We start from the raw sequence: 16,101 nt of genomic DNA on the forward strand, positions 1-16,101 counted from the left end.
TGAATCCATCTAAAATCAATCGGAACAGAACACCGAGTACGAAAAATGTCTTCGATGGATCAAACTTTGTGGAAGATCGTATGATCAACTGAATCCATTTAAAATCAACCGGAACAGATATGTCTGCACGAAGGTAAGCCCTATATTTGATTTTCAATACATGTCTCATATAAATGAATTAGCAGTTCTTCGCTTGCATAACATAGCTACGTGTGAATGATTGAGACACTTGATCTGCGTTGAGCGATATTTTGCGATGATCTGACTGCACAAACGTGTCTCTGTTCGGCGGCTCCCGAGCTAAGGTAAACCGGACTCGCGAGTCCTAAAAGCCTTCGACGTCCACCGAGACACCAAAACTGAAGGAAGGATGTTTGAGGACACTATAAAGTAGTGATTGTCGTACTCGGTCGGGACTTACGTAGGTTCGGCACTAATTCAAGAATAATTATTGAGGGGAGCGCGTGACGTTACACAAAAAAAACGAGAGAAAGAACTCGTAAATCAAGCCTCGCCTTCTTTTTTTCCTTCATACGGCGGTTCACAAACGGCTATACAGATACACATTATACAGATTCTGCACACAAGTGTGATATGTAACACGAAAATAGGAACCTGTCAATGGCGAATTAGTCTTTGGGTTATAATATATTATATTATGTGGCTTCTCGGTCTTCCTCTGACTCCGGAAAGATCTCGCGCTAATGTCGATGGTTTCTCCGTCGATATGCATGGAAATACCATTGAAATATTCCTCGCTGAAATACTTGAAGCCCTGCTGTCTGCTCTTCAACGACATTTCACTATTCGGTAAGAATGCGAGTGAAAAATCAGCTGGTAAATCGGACAATTTCGCTCTCGTCTTTTCTTCCTGCGCCGCCATTTTTGCCAATTGTTTGTCTGAGGTTAGCAAGCATGGGGTGACGTAACTTCAGGAGGCGTGGTTAAGTGCCCTGCACGGAGGGGTCAATTGTATTGTAGCAGGGAACGTCCTTTCGACAATTCAAATGGGATTCACAATAGCACTTAATTGAGAAATTCTCCCCAAGCTCATCAGTACGGCACTAATATTATTCACTCTGCACAGAGGATAAAGAATATGTCAGGGTTGGGGTTTGTGGAATGCAAGGCAAAACACGCCTTTGTGTTTCTGAATCTTTATTGTATCATCCAACGAAGCATAGCAACATTATGATGTGTGATCTACAGAGTTATCAAAGACCGTTGTTCATTGTAAAGGAATTTTGTTTCTTTTTACCCGCTGCAATTGCAAACTACTGCGGCGCATTCTTGTTCGACGTGTTCTCCGAGCTTCTGCAACAAAGGATACAGTGTCATTTCCAAAACTCTAACCATTATCACGAGTAATATTCCCAAAACAAATTACTTTGTCCGTTCCACATCTTCAATCGTCTCCGGGAGGCGGGTGTTATTTGTCTCGGGAAAAAGCATGGTCAACATGCCGGCGCCTAAAGCCATTATTGAAAACACGAGTCTCGGTAAGCCAACCCAGACTTCCTCCAGAAGAGCCACCAGAGGCGATACCGCCACGCCGAGACGGGCCAGGAAGGAACAGCAGCCGACACCGTTTTGCCTGGGACCACAAAAATAAGCGCAACGCGGCTTTCATCAAGTCACTCCTTTGTGACATGGGAGTGACAGTGATACCTTGAATTACAAGTTTAATCTGTTTCGTGACCGCGGTCATAACGCGAATCACTCACATTTCATATCAATTTTCCCCACTGAAATTTATGGAAATATCATTCATCAGCTCGAGCCCCCCTGCCCCCCATTTAATAAGAAAAACACTACTGAACATTATTTACTCCATAAAAATAACAATAAAATAGAATGTAAAAAAATCAAATTGTCCCCCAATTGTTACTTTGTTTTTACTGCTTATTGAAATAATAAGTGAAATTCTCGGTGTTGTAGCCTCGATCGACCCCTTCTGCTTCAGTGTAATACACAACACAGAAGCAGTAGAACCTCGGTTCTCGACCACAATCCGTTCCAGAACGTCGTTCGCGAAGTGATTTGTTCAAAAAGCGAATCGATATTTTCCATTACAATTAATGGAAAAAGAAATAATGCGTTCAAAGCTTAAAAAATTGGGGTCATTAAAGCATTAGCGCTTCCTGATAATAAATTGCATAGTAGAAATACATGTACAGTTTAAATTCTTTATATGATAAAATAATTTAAGAAATATATTTATTTTTTTGCTTGAAATGTATGCTTTAGTAGTAGAGTAGGCTCGGCTGGGGGTGCATTGCTGTATCTGTAGCGACTCAGCCCCCAGCCTTGTAAACTTTTTTTTTTATTAACAAAAGTGCAGAATAACTTTAAACAAGCAATAATGATGGGGTGGGGGGGTACAAATTTTTTGGGGGGAAAACCAAAAAAAATTAACTCATGACTTGAGTAAACAAAATGTAACTGTTGTTCATTTATGAAAATTAAAAGCAAATTTTCTGTTGCCTCAACACGGTTGCTCCTTTAGCAACATCACTTGCTTGAAGGGCGTCCTTGTGTTTCAGAATGGTGATTATCATTGATTTCGCCATCCCATATTCCTTCGACAGCTCAGAAACACGCACACCCGATTTGTATTTGAGCGTCATGTTAGTTCTCGTTTTTTTTTTTTTTTTTGTGGGGTGTTCGAATTCACAATAACAAAGCGCGTTGTGGGTCAGCTGGACCGGCTGCGTGCGTTGTTATTTCCGTGTTTTTTCGGCACCTTCGAGTACCGGATTTTCGTTCAAAAACAGTCGGAAAAAAAAAATCTTGAAATTTTCATTCGAAAACCGATATGTTCAAGAACGGGGATGCTCGAGAACCGAGTATTCACTGCACTATATTTATACTTCTTGGCCAACACGCGCTTCGTCTTAGCACTTCATTTCTCAAGACCCATGATTAGTTAAAAAAAAAAAAAGAAATTCGACAAAAATACTTGCACGCACACACACACACAACACACACACACACACACACACACACACATACAAAACTTGAGAATGAGATCACAAAGCACAACAGATTCGCTCCGAGGTAATCACGTGAACTGATGGTGGCCGGATGTTGTGACGTTTGCTGCTGCCACCTTGTGGCGGAGTGTCTGAAGCTCTCATTTGCATAAAAAAAAATTCTCTCTCCCACATAAAGGTAAAAAGTCGGTGCACCCGTAAGTCAAGGTACTGCACTATATTTTCTTTTACTGACCTCAATACCGTGGGATAGAGCTCCGTTGTGTACAAATACAAAACCGTAAAAGCCCCTTCAGAAAACATCTTGCCCAGTGCGGCCGCCCCCGTCCGACATGCCGCCATATCTGAAAAGAAGACGTCCGAGAAGCACGTTTACGAGCCCGCTGACCATTTCTTTCCGCTTTCCCGCTTTCGGCCGCTTACCAGGCGGGATTACTATGTTGGCGAGCAAACACAGGCCGGTCAGGAGAAGTCCACCGGTCTGGTTCACCTTTCGCCCGAGTTTGTTCAGGGAAAAGAAGCAAAAAACTTTGGCGGGGATTTCACAGACGCCGTAGACCAACTGTGTGAGAAAAATGTTCACGCCGAATCCAGCAACATTTAAGCTGATTCCGTAATAACTGCAAGCTACTCCAAACCTATGAAATGAAGAACAGATACATTCCTAAAGCTAAAATGACAGCGAAAGCACTGAGGTCAAAGGTCTTGGAGTTCAGAATTCAACAGAAAAGTCGACGGTAAACTTCTAGTTAGCCAAGAAATGTGAGACATACCACACAGCCCCAGAAATGAGAGTCACTCTCCTTATCCTGGGAGTCCTCACCAGATCCAAAAAGGAATATTTTCTCTTCTCGTTTTCCACCGCAATGATTTTTGACAAACCCTGTGTGATGGAGAAAGAGGGGAATTTTTTTTACCAAATACAGAAGAAGAAAAAAAATTGTGTCAATCTTGACAAATTCACCGACCTCAGGTTTTAGGTCATCCATAAACTGCCCTCCCCGGTTTATCTTTGCACACTTGTTTAAGTAAAAATAAGCACGATTAACCTTCCCTTGGCTTATCAGCCATCTGGAAGACTCGGGCAGCCACCTGCAGAAACAAATAACATACACATACATCATATGTGAATGCTTCAAAACTGTCAAAAATGTTTGTTCAACAAAATCACTTGATTATTATTTTTTTTCCTTACCACCAATAAATGATTCCGGGCAAGAGCGGGCTGGTCGAGGCGGCTATCAAGTACCTCCAGTCATTGACTAAATAGGCCAGACCACCGAGCAGCGAACTGCCCAAACTCCAGTCCATGCTCAGGAAAATCAACACCATAGACCGATGCTTGATGTCCGCCCATTCTATGCCTACGATGAGAGATTATTAATGCAGCAGTTGGAGGACGTTCGATTTCAAGGTTGATGATAAGTCCGTTCATCCATCCATCCATCCATCCATCCATCCATCCATCCATTATCTACCGCTTCCCTGGGTCGGGTCGCAGGGGAAGTAGCTTCAGCAGGGATACCCAGACTTCCCTTTCCCCAGCCACTTCCTCCAGCTTTTACAGAGGGATCTCCAGACGTTCCCAAGCTAGCCGAGAGACATAGTCTCTCTAGCGTGTCCTGGGTCGCCCTCGGGGTCTCTTTCCAGTGGGACGTGCCCAGAAAACCTCACCAGGGAGGCGTCTGGGAGGCATCCGAATCAGATGCCCCAACCACCTCATCTGACTCCTCTCGATGCGGAGGAGCAGCGACTCGACACTGAGCCCCTCCCGGATGACCGAGGTTCTCACCCCATCTCTAAGGGAGAGCCCGGACATCCTGCGTAGGAAAGTCATTTTGGCCGTTTGTATCCGGGATCTTGTTCTTTTGGTCATGACCCACAGTTCGTGCCCATAGGTGAGGGTAGGAACGTAGATTGACTGGTAAATTGAGAGCGTCGCCTTTCGACTGACCTCCCTCTTTACCACAATAGACCGATACAAAGTCCGCATCACCGCAGACGCCGCAGCGACCCGTCTGTCGATCTCCCGCTCCATTCTTTGTCATCAAGCCGTGATCTCCAGCTCTCACTGGAGCTATTCGCAGCTGTGAAGCGGATGGGATGAGACTCAGCACCTCCACATCAGAGACTATGGTGGTGTGCCCTCTCCGGGTCGGGAATGAGATCCTTCCCCGCGTGGAGGAGTTCAAGTATCTCGGGGTCCTGCTAATAAGTCAGGTGTGTAAATGTCAGGTCCATCACCTCCGGCTGCTGGACAAATCATGCAAATAACAGGGACAGAAGAGGTCTTCAATTTGCTCATGAGGAGGACAGGTTCGGCCGACCAGCTGCGGCGCCGAACCACGTTCTGAGTCAGCCTCACCGCGGTACCTCTTATTGCTTTCTCAGGTCAAAAGGTTTCAAGGTTACAAATTCACAAAGTCCAAATGGTGAAGGAGAGGGCAACACCAACTCAAATACTCAAGTAAACATTTCTTCAAAGCTTCAGAAGTGTCCCGATAAAACCTGCAAGGGATTCGCAGGGGATCTGATTTAAAGCATGCTTATGGTGTTCAGCAGTATCTGCTTGAAGTCAGCAGGGGGGCATCAGCTTTGCAGGTGTTGCTGGGTCACACTCCGGGTCGCACAGCTGCTTGCAAAGAGAATGATTCGGGCAAGAATAATGGAAAGAAATGCATGATAAAACAATAATTCTAACATCAGGTTTACTCTTTGTTTCCTAGTCTTTATTGAGTCAAGGTACATCTTTTGTTTGTTTGAAAAATCAATTGGCACAAGACCAAACAATAACTATATAGGCTTAAATATCGAATATCTCGTTTCAGTTTTACACAAGTATGAAATGTGGGCCTGGTTAGTTAGTTGAACTCAAAGGTGAGATCGGCGCGAGATGCTAACATTTATTTTCTTGTATGGATGGCAACGGGATTATGGGGAATAAATAAGCATTTTCAGTTAAAGCACGCACTGGAAAGGAGAGGGATGAAGATTAGTAAAACAGAATATATGTGTGTGAATGAGAGGGCTGGATGGGGAAGACTGAGGCTCCAGGGAGAAGAGATAGCGAGGGTCGATGACTTCAAATACTTGGGGTCAACAATACAGAGCAATGGAGAGTATGGTCAGGAAGTGAAGAAACGGGTCCAAGCAGGTTGGAACAGCTGGCGAAAGGTGTCTGGTGTGTTATGTGACAGAAGAGTCTCCGCTAGGATGAAGAAGGGCAAAGTTTAGAAAACAGCGGTGAGGCCGGCCATGATGTACGGATTAGAGACGGTGGCGCTGCAGAAACAACAGGAAGCAGAACTGGAGGTGCCAGAAATGATGATTTTGAGGTTCTCGCTCGGAGTGAGCAGGTTGGATAGGATTAGAAATGAGCTCATTAGAGGGACAGCCAAAGTTGGATGTTTTGGAGACAAAGTTCAAGAGAACAGACTTCGATGGTTTTGGACATGTCCGGATGCAAGAGAGTGAGTATATTGGTAGAAGGGTGCTGAGGATGGAGCTCCCAGGCAAAAGAGCGAGAGGAAGACCAAAGAGAAGGTTTATGGATGTGGTGAGGGAAGACATGAGGGCAGTTGGGGTTAGAGAGGAAGATGCAGGAGATAGGCTAAGATGGCAAAAGATGACATGCAGTGGCGACCCCTAACGGGACAAGCCGAAAGGAAAAGAAGACTTAAACTCACAGAGAACCACGCTGATTACGCTGATTCCAGACATTCCAAAACCGGCAAAAAACCTCATGACTGCAAACATGGCGTAGTTAGACGCCAGAGCACTTCCGTATCCAAAGATCAGGGTGGTGAGATAGGACACCAACAGCATTGATTTCCTGCCAAATCTGTCCAAAAAAAAAAAAAAAAAGGAATTCAAAAAGATACTAAAAAAATTTCTGGTGTCGATCACTCCTAATTTTTCTGGACTTTTGAAATTTATATTCTTGCATTCATACTGATAGCTGTAAGAGGTCAGGAAGTAAAAACCTTGAAAGACCTTGAAATATGCTGCAGCAATAAAGTGTAAGGTGTGCGTTTCTTAGCAAAAACGAACATAAATATGCATAAATCATGAGGACCTGTCGCTGAGATTGCCAAGCACGGCCGCACCAAGCATGACGCCCAAGAAGAAGATGGTGGCCGTGGTTTTGTTCACTCTCTTTCTCTCACACACCAGATCCCACTGTAAAGCCAAATGATGGAAAATGAAAGATTTAACCGAGTCCTTATTCGGAAATCCGGTTCCAACTCACCTCTGTGGCCAGAGTTGACTTCATGCTGGATGTATCGTACACCCATCCGTTCTGACAAAGAGCTGTAGGTAGCATTGTAGTATTGGAGGAGTTCAGCAACAGATGATATTGAGGCTGCGCAAACATCTGACAGGGACTCAGAGTCCCGTCGGCCTGGACTGGAATACTAACGACCAGCCTCTCCTCGTCGGAGAGACCGCTAAAATGTCCCCCATCGTCGAAAGCGCTGACGTTGCAGTGGTGAGGAGGAATAAACGCGATGAAATTGTTCAGCAGAAATTGAAACGGCAAGCTCAGGCGAGGAATCACCAGCGCCAGAATCAGCGTAAACTGGAAGGGCCCGAAGCCGTTCACTTCGGCGAGCACGTCATCGAACTTCATCCTGAAAGTAGCAGCGGGAATGTGGGGCGAGGGACCGACAAGACGGGGAAGTCTTGGAGTCTCGGTTAATGGACAGTTACCGGGATCATGTGAGACATAGCAAACGCTATCGTTTTCACGATGTGTTAACACACTTTGTCAAGTAACCGATTTGAAGAATAAATGAGTTGCTTTTGAGCTGTTGTTAACCCACGTGTGCTTTGAACCAAACATTTAATAACTGACCGGAGAAGGAACTTCTCTTATTATTGACCAGGCTGTTTACACAACTACGGGGAGTCGGGCTCCTCTCGAGCACTGAATCATGACAGGACAAAGTTTCTGCAGAGAAGCAGAAATGTTCTGGTATCCTGCTTGGTTTTAACTCAAACTTTCAAGGGAAAATGTAAATCCGTTTCAGGGATTGTATGTAATACTTGCTCGGTAATTCTGAACCGGTCGGGTGTTGACAATATTTTACAAGTCAGTACCTTTCATTGATTGTCATGGTCCATGTTTTGCTTGGGTCCTGCACTTAGGTCCCCCAAGTCTTTGCCTTTCCTTCCTCGCTTTCACTAGTCCCAACTGTGACAGAATGGACCGACCAAAACTGGACCCACTCTAAAGAGTCACCTCATTCTGTACAGTTTTAGCCTTGTGTGTTTCCTAGTTTGCCTTCAATAGTCCCTGTGCACTCTGTCCCTCTCGTACCTACTCCTCCAAAGGCCGAGGAAGCGACCGAAGACCCGTTCCTGCCCCCCGTTGGCTGCGGCAGGCTCCCGTTCCGGCTCCCCTCAACCTCTTGCCTGGTTCCTGGTTTGCTATTGGTTTGTCATCGCCTGCCTGAACGGTCCCGGAAAGACCCTGGTGCTTGGCGTCCTGGCCGATCTCCTGAACTGCTTCGCCAAGCACCTCACTTTGGATGGCCTGGACGGACACCAGACTGACCCTGATGACAACCGTGACATTGATTAGACTTGGACTAAAAATTTGATTGCTCATTAATAGCTTTTTTGCATGACAAATATGTCAAATTTTGAAGAGAAAACATTATACAGTGTCCACAGCATCTCTTCATAGACAAAAAAATACAAAAGCAATTGATATACTTTGAGAAGTTCGGTCACTGCTTATCAAATTTTTAATCTCGTTCCATGTGGGTATTTTAGGGACCTTTTTGATGAAGCAAATGGAGACAATACAAAAAAGGCACAATGTGTATCGTGGTTTATTGTAACAACATTTATTAAAGCTATAAGAATACTTATGGAAGACATCCACTGAGCCCAAGTCTGTCAACTTCTGGGGAGAACAAAAACTTTACAGATGGAAACAAATATTAAAAATCTCCTGCGCCCACAATAAAAAGGAAACATGTACCCCTTAATAGTTTCCACCGATTAGACTTTCCATTTTCTTTCATACATTTGAATTGTACGCGAGACTTTTTTGGACACTCTGTACAAATTATCATATTTTCTCTCCTAATTCTCCTAAAATGAGAAGTCAGGTTCTTGTATATTCAAACTTTATCACCAAATACTTTTGCAGCTGCAGGATTCTTTTTCCTCTCGCGCAGACGGAATACGACACGGCCACGCTGCACAACGGTGAATGAATTCCTTCATCAGATTGTCTTCCCTCTCGATAATTTCTCCCTGTAATAGATACAAAATGGAGATTACTCAATGGATGCAAGAAATATGCTTGCGGTATCATCTGGGAATGCTGAGAACTCTGACCAGCAAGGCATTCGAAATAGGCCTTGCCACTGGAAAAGCATCGACGGCAAGTCGACCCGAGCTCAGCCGCCTGCGTGCGTCGCGGTGAAGAATGCCGGAAGGGGCGATGGCGCTTCACCTTGGTTTGTCGATATCTTCAATGAACTCCGGCATCCTGGTATTTCGCGTCTCAGGCAGGAGCAAGGCCACGAAACCAGACAGGACCGCCATTCCGCAGTAAGCCATGTGGGGCAGGAGAGGCCAAAGGTCCTCAAGAAACATAACCAGTGGCGATATGGACACGGCCAGTCGCGCCACAAAGGAAGTGTAGCCTACGCCGTTTTGCCTGGATGATAAAAAAAAAAAAAAAAAAGTTCATGAAACGTATCACCGATTTGGTAGATTTAAAAATAGCGTTAGTGACTAACCGTATGACCGTGGGATATAATTCGATTGTGTAGAAGAATATGATGGTGAACGACGCTTCTGACACGGCTTTGCCCAGGACTCCGACAACCGTACGAATGAGCCACTTATCTGAGGGACGTTGAAACATTGATCAGACGATACGTTGCACAGCAACCCTGCCCGAGACTAAACGTGCTGACGAACGGAAACCTTTTGAGACAAACAAGTTGATGAAAAGGAAGAGTCCGGTCGAGAGCAAGGCTCCGGATTGAGCCATCCTTCTCCCGATATTTTCCAATAAGAAATAAAGTCCAACTTTCATCGGCAGTTCGATGGTCGCAAATATGAATTGAGTGAGGTACAGATTTAATCCAAAGCGGTTGATATTCAGAGTTATCCCGTAGTAAGTAAACGCGACCCCGAACCTGAAAAAACAAAAAGTACAGATTAAAGCTCGAACACATGAAATATCTTAACCATTCGTACAGCTTCATAAGAAAAATCATCCATGACATCGACACGGTAAGTCACACATTGGTGAGCTGGAGGTCGGCTCTGTCCAGACTTCAGAAATCTGCAGAACCTCTCCTTTAACGCTCACCATTTAACACACGGTATTTAATTGGTGATTCCCAGAAATCTAAAACTAGCCGTCTTAAAAATTCAACGAATGTGTAACCTTTGAGCTCCAGCCACATAATCAGTGTTCAGATGTAATACCTGCGATATCAATGAATTGCTCAGTGACAAAGGAAGCACGATAGCCGGAGACACGCATCCGTCGGCGAGTCTTTAAAATGTAAATTTACCATACAATCCCAGAGCATACGGCAAGCTTCCTCATGTTTGCAGTTTTGAAAAGATCGACAAAAGTGTACTTGTTGTCTTCGGTGTCGGTGTCCACGGATTCCAGTAACATCTGCGAAGCAAAGACGCAAATATGAGCGTTCATCAAACGACTTCCATAACGGGTAGGTCGCGGCCCGGGCTAACTACGCCCACCCCCCGGGCACTGTTCATCTGCAAGGCGTAGGTAGAAATTCAGATAATGTAGGTCAAAGACAAAAAAAGAGGAGGAAAGCGACTTAGTCGGCAGAAGAAGAAGAGGCATGCACGGTCCCTATGACTGTGTGTAGGGACTTTGAAGTTAGTTGACATGATGATTAGGAGAAAAATTTATAAAACAGTGGTGAGGCCGGCCATGATGTACGGATTAGAGACGGTGGCACTGAAGAAACAACAGGAAGCTGAACTGGAGGTGACAGAAATGAAGATGTTGAGGTTCTCGCTCGGAGTGACCAGGTTGGATAGGATTAGAAATGAGCTCATTTGAGGGACAGCCAAAGTTGGATGTTTTGGAGACAAGGTTAGAGAGTGCAGACTCCGATTGTTTGGTCATGTCTCGAGGCGAAATATTCTGAGGATGGAGCTGCCAGGCAAAAGAGCGAGAGGAAGACCAAAGAAAAGGTTGATGGAGGTTGTGAGGGAGGATATGAGGGCAGTGGGTTTTAGAGAGGAGGATGACACGCTGTGGCAACCCCTAAACGGACAAGCTGAAAGGAAATAAGAAGAAGAAGAAAAAAAACCATGTAAAAATGTACCCTTGGCGTAATGTCGGCCATGCACTTGGATCTGTTGTTCATTTCTGCACACTGATTAATGTAATAATGGGCATCGTCAACCTTCCCGTTAGCCACGAGCCACCTCCCGGACTCCGGAAGCCACCTGAACATACACACACACACAAACACACAAAAGTGTCAGTTCTAAAGTATTTGGATGCACACTGGAATGGCTGACCCTCGAATACCTCCAAGCAACGAGGGCCAATATCAGGGGCGAGGTCACGGCCAAAATGAGGAGCCTCCACTCATTTATCATGTACGCAATTCCGACCAGGACGGCATTTCCAAGTGTCCAATCGAGGCTGAAGATGACACCAAAGAGCGTCCTCTGTTCCACGCCCAACCACTCGATGTCTGGGAAGATAACTCTGTATAAGGCCCGATCGTCAGCGCGGTTCGGAAAAATATGGCTTGACATACTTAGAACAATAGAGATGATACTTATTCCAGAAATGGACATCCCGGTAAAAAAACGCATAATTGCGAACATTACGTAAGACGTGGAGATTGCACTGAGCACGGCAAACGTCACGGTAGTCAGATAGGACACCAGGAGCAGCCGTCGTCTGCCAAACCTGCCCAGAAAAAAAAAGAAAAAAAGAAGCGTACTCTATATTTACTGTATGATTCTATGAAACACAAAAGGTTAGTTCAAGCTACCTGTCGCTAAGATATCCAAACAAAGGAGCTCCTAACATAACCCCGATGAAGAAGATGGTGGCCGTTGCCTTGTTCAAACCTTTCCTGCTGCACACAAGATCCCACTGTGAAGAAAAAACTTTTGTTTTTAATGAGGACAAAAATAACACTGTAATATTCTACTTTAGAAAAGCAGAATAATGACAAAATAGTACATCAAACATTAAAACATTTTGCGCGTCATGATTTAATGTTGCAGTCCAATTCGGCGTGCTACTCCTTCGGCTGTGCCCACCTTGGCCATCAGGAGGCAGTATAACAATGTCCGTCCGGCAACCTCTTGGTTACCGATTCGTGCAATGCAATATGAATTTGATGTACACTTCTTCCATCCATCCATTCATTTTCTTTGCCGCTTATCCTCAGGAGGGTGGCAGGAGTACTGGAGTCTATCCCAGCTGTCAACCAGCATGAGGCGGGGTACATCCTGGACTGGTTGCCAGCCAATCGCAGGGCACATCGAGACAAACAGCCGCACTCGCAATCACACCTAGGGGCAATTTAGAGTGTCCAATTATTGTCGGGGAGAACATGCAAACTCCACGCAGGCAGGGCCGGGATCGAACTCATGTCCTCAGAACTGTGAGGCCGACGCTTTACCAGCTGATCCACCGTGCCGCATATACACTCCAGAATTTTTTTTTTTCGTCATCTACCTTTAGTTACAAGCTGCTATCAATAATTATATTAGTCTACGTGAAAACAATTTTATTTCACCTGGAAGGAAACAATTCAATATGAAGTCAAGTCAAAGGGATGAGAAAACACGTCAAAATCCGTATCAACAACTGGAAAGGTCCCATTTCTTTAAATCTCTAAAATAGTCCACATTTTCTATTGATCACTTCTATAATCCATCCGTCCATTATCTACCACTTTTCCGGGTCGGGTCGCGGGGGAAGTAGCTTCAGCAGGGATACCCAGTCTTCCCTTTCCCCGGCCACTTCTTCCAGCTCTTCCGGAGGGATCCCGAGGCGTTCCCAAGCCAGCCGAGAGACACGGTCCCTCCAGCGTGTCCTGGGTCGTCCTCGGGGTCTCTTTCCGGTGGGACATGCCCGGAACACCTCACCAGGGAGCCATCCGGTTGGGATCCGAATCAGATGCCCCAGCCACCTCATCTGGCTCCTCTCAATGCGGAGGAGCAGTCGAGCCCCTCCCGGATGACCGATCTTCTCACCCTACCTCTAAGGGAGAGCCCGGACGGCGGACACCCTGCGGAGGGAAACTCATTTCGGCCCCTTGTATCCGGGATCTTGTTCTTTCGGTCATGACCACTTCTAAAACATTCCGAGAGAATCACAATGCCCCATCATTGGTGGGCTAATTTTAGAATAAACCCACGGGTACCTTGTTGGTGACCCCTGCTGTCCAGTCATGCAGACAAAAACGAGTTAAGATATTTCTTAGTCATTTTTCAAACAGGATGAATAATTTACAGGACGTATTCCTGTGAGTATTGCTATCATTTGGCTACCTCTGTTGTGTCATCGTTTGTGTTTGAATTTATGTTGCTTAAGGGCTGTCAAACCGCTACAATCGATGCCACTGTTAGCACATTAATGGGAGTTACCACAATATGTTAGCATTAAGCTAACAGGGTGTTCTTAAGGCAACCCACGTAGTTTAGTTGTTGTAAGTATCCATCCATTTTCTTAGCCACTTCCACTTATCCTCACGAGGTTGACGGGAGTGCTGGAGCCTATCCCAGCTGTCAACGGGCAGGAGCGGGGTACACCCTGAACCGGTTGCCGGCTAATCGCAGCGCCCATTGAGACAAACACTCACACTCACAAGCACACCTAGGGACAATTTTTGAGTGTCCAATTAATATTGCATGTTTTTTGGGGATGTGGGAGAAAACCGGAGTGCCCGGAGAAAACCCACGCAGGCACGGAGAGAACATGCAAACTCCACACAGGCGGGTCTAGGATTGAACCCGGGACCCCAGAACTGTGAGGCCAACGCTTTCCAGCCGACCCACCGTGCCGCCGTCGTAAGTATAAAATAATTTAATGTGGCTTGAAACCATTTTTTTTAAAATGAACTGTTCACTTGTTTTCTAAACGTCTTGAAGTTGAATTGAGTTTACTGCGGCTATACGGCCCTTATGGGACAAGCCGAAAGGAAAAGAAGAAGAAGAAGTGCTTATAAAATGAAGGAAATAAAACTCATAAATTGGGTCACTTGGATCACACGGCACCACCGTGATACCATTAAATCTGCCCTCAATCGGACTGGTCCAGGCGGCATCTCGGGCTTGTTCAGGGTTTCTTCCTTTGGAGAGGTTTTTTTTTTTTTTTTTTATCGTGTGTGTGTGAACCTCATCTTCTGCCTGATGTTCAGCAAGTTTGTTAACGCGTGAGCGCGGCGTTACACCTCCTCCATGTATAAATGACGTCTGTGCGGCTTGAACGGCAAAATAAAGAGAAACTCACGTACCTCCGTCGCCAATGTGGATTGGAAATCTCTTTTGCTGTACACCCATCCATTTGGACAGCGAACAGCGGTCGAGTCCTCACTGCTGTTCAGCGGGTGCGGAGGTCGAGGTTTGGAGAACATCAGGCAGGAGCTCAGCGTTCCGTCCGCCTCTGTAGGAATGGCGGTCGCCAGCTTCTCTTCCCAAGTTAAATTTGAGGAGACGCTGAAGTCATCCAGGGTGCTGATGTTGCAGTGGTGAGACGGAACCGCCGCCATGAAGTTATTCAACAAGAAGTGAGCGGGCAACGTGATTCGAGATAGGACCTGGATCAAGATTAACTTAATTTGGAACTTCCCCACCCCGCCGATCTCCGAGAGTATGTTGTCGAACTTCATTTTGGGTCGCTTCGGCGGTCACCAAGATGAGCTTCCGCGAAGGAGAAGTGGAGAGTGCTCTGCCCTGACCGAGCTAAGCTTTATCATTACGATGTTAATAATTACAAAACGCCCTTAACCAAAGTTTTTTTTTTTTTTACTGATGTACGGTGGGTGACTTGAATGTTACATAACTTGCACATGATCCTCGAAGGCATGCGTGCATGCTTCCCAACAGAAGAGGCAAATACGCGATTTTTCTTTTATCAAACCGGTGACTTGAGCGATTGGACCATTGTTCACCCTTTTTTTTTAAACTTTAAACCAAATCAGTAAGTCCATCCATCCATTTTCTTAGCCGCTTATCCTCACAAGGGTCGCGGGGAGTGCCGGAGCCTATCCCAGCTCCCAAGGGGCAGGAGGCGGAGTACAGCCTGAACTGGTAGCCAGCCAATCGACCGATGGCGTTAATACTGTGGGAGAAGGGTTGTAGAAAATGAATGCGTTGATCACGGGTGTCATATTAATTTTTGTCGCAGGCCACATTGTATTCACGGTTTCCGTCAGAGGGCCGTTATGACTGAAACCATGAAAAACTTTTGCCTCATCATATTTACACGTGAAATTTCTGAGCAAGTTTTGGAATTAGAAATAAAGCTTAGTGTGTTGTTTGAAGTATTGCTGATGCTAGGGTACACAATAATGCTTGCAATATCCCAACATTATCATTTATGATATGAGAATTTGATATTTTGGTACAGATTCTCACAAAAAACATGGAAGTTAATACTATAATAATTTGCCTTCGCGGGGCCACATATAATCATGCGGCGGGCCGGATCTGGCCCCCATGCCTTGATTTTGACACCTGTGGCGTAGATGACATAAACTGCTGAGAACTCAAATAGATTTCAAATCACGGTTAATCACCTTTGTGGCTTGCAAACTGTGACCCCCCCCCCCCCCACACACACACACACATCCATTTAGGGACAACTCGTCAAAGAGAGTGATGTGTTTACTGTAAAGCAGGGGTCTCAAACTCATTTTCATTTGAGACCGCTGGAGGCGGAAGTTTGGCTGAGGCTGGGCCGCAGCCTTGCTGCACATGGATGTATGTGAAATTTAAATTACAAATTAAAAACACTCCCATCTTCTCAAACATATTGTTTTTTTTTTTTTTTTTTTTTAAACACAAAATAAGATGAAGGACGCTTGTGTTTGCAACTTGTGTGCAAAAAAATTGTATAGCA

At 45.3% G+C, this 16,101-nt stretch overlaps 1 protein-coding gene across 1 annotated transcript; it reads right to left on the reverse strand.

Annotated features, from left to right (window-relative positions):
• Positions 1-1,141: 1,141 nt before the first annotated feature.
• On the reverse strand, positions 1,142-15,186 carry LOC133505877 (uncharacterized). The gene is made up of 20 exons (XM_061829397.1): positions 14,495-15,186; positions 12,017-12,120; positions 11,777-11,931; positions 11,542-11,710; positions 11,333-11,456; positions 10,541-10,650; positions 9,942-10,156; positions 9,752-9,860; positions 9,463-9,669; positions 8,402-8,551; positions 7,243-7,624; positions 7,069-7,172; positions 6,680-6,834; positions 4,189-4,357; positions 3,962-4,085; positions 3,767-3,876; positions 3,417-3,631; positions 3,229-3,337; positions 1,388-1,594; positions 1,142-1,314 (listed from the first exon to the last, which is right to left on the reverse strand). Exons 1-20 carry the CDS (start codon positions 14,867-14,869, stop codon positions 1,275-1,277), a joined length of 3,333 nt encoding a protein of 1,110 aa, XP_061685381.1. The 5' UTR covers positions 14,870-15,186; the 3' UTR covers positions 1,142-1,274.
• Positions 15,187-16,101: the final 915 nt, after the last annotated feature.

The sequence above is a fragment of the Syngnathoides biaculeatus genome, chromosome 9 (assembly GCF_019802595.1).
Source record: "Syngnathoides biaculeatus isolate LvHL_M chromosome 9, ASM1980259v1, whole genome shotgun sequence".
NCBI classification, from domain to species: Eukaryota; Metazoa; Chordata; class Actinopteri; order Syngnathiformes; family Syngnathidae; genus Syngnathoides; species Syngnathoides biaculeatus.

Excerpts from the sequence above, each read along its gene's own strand:
- LOC133505877 (XM_061829397.1), bottom strand. The coding sequence starts at position 14,869 with ATGAAGTTCGACAACATACTCTCGGAGATCGGCGGGGTGGGGAAGTTC. Across the intron at positions 11,711-11,776 it reads TATCATCTCTATTGTTCTAA|ACATCGAGTGGTTGGGCGTG; the intron begins GTATGTCAAGCC and ends TTATCTTCCCAG. Across the intron at positions 3,877-3,961 it reads TGGATGACCTAAAACCTGAG|GGTTTGTCAAAAATCATTGC; the intron begins GTCGGTGAATTT and ends TCCATCACACAG.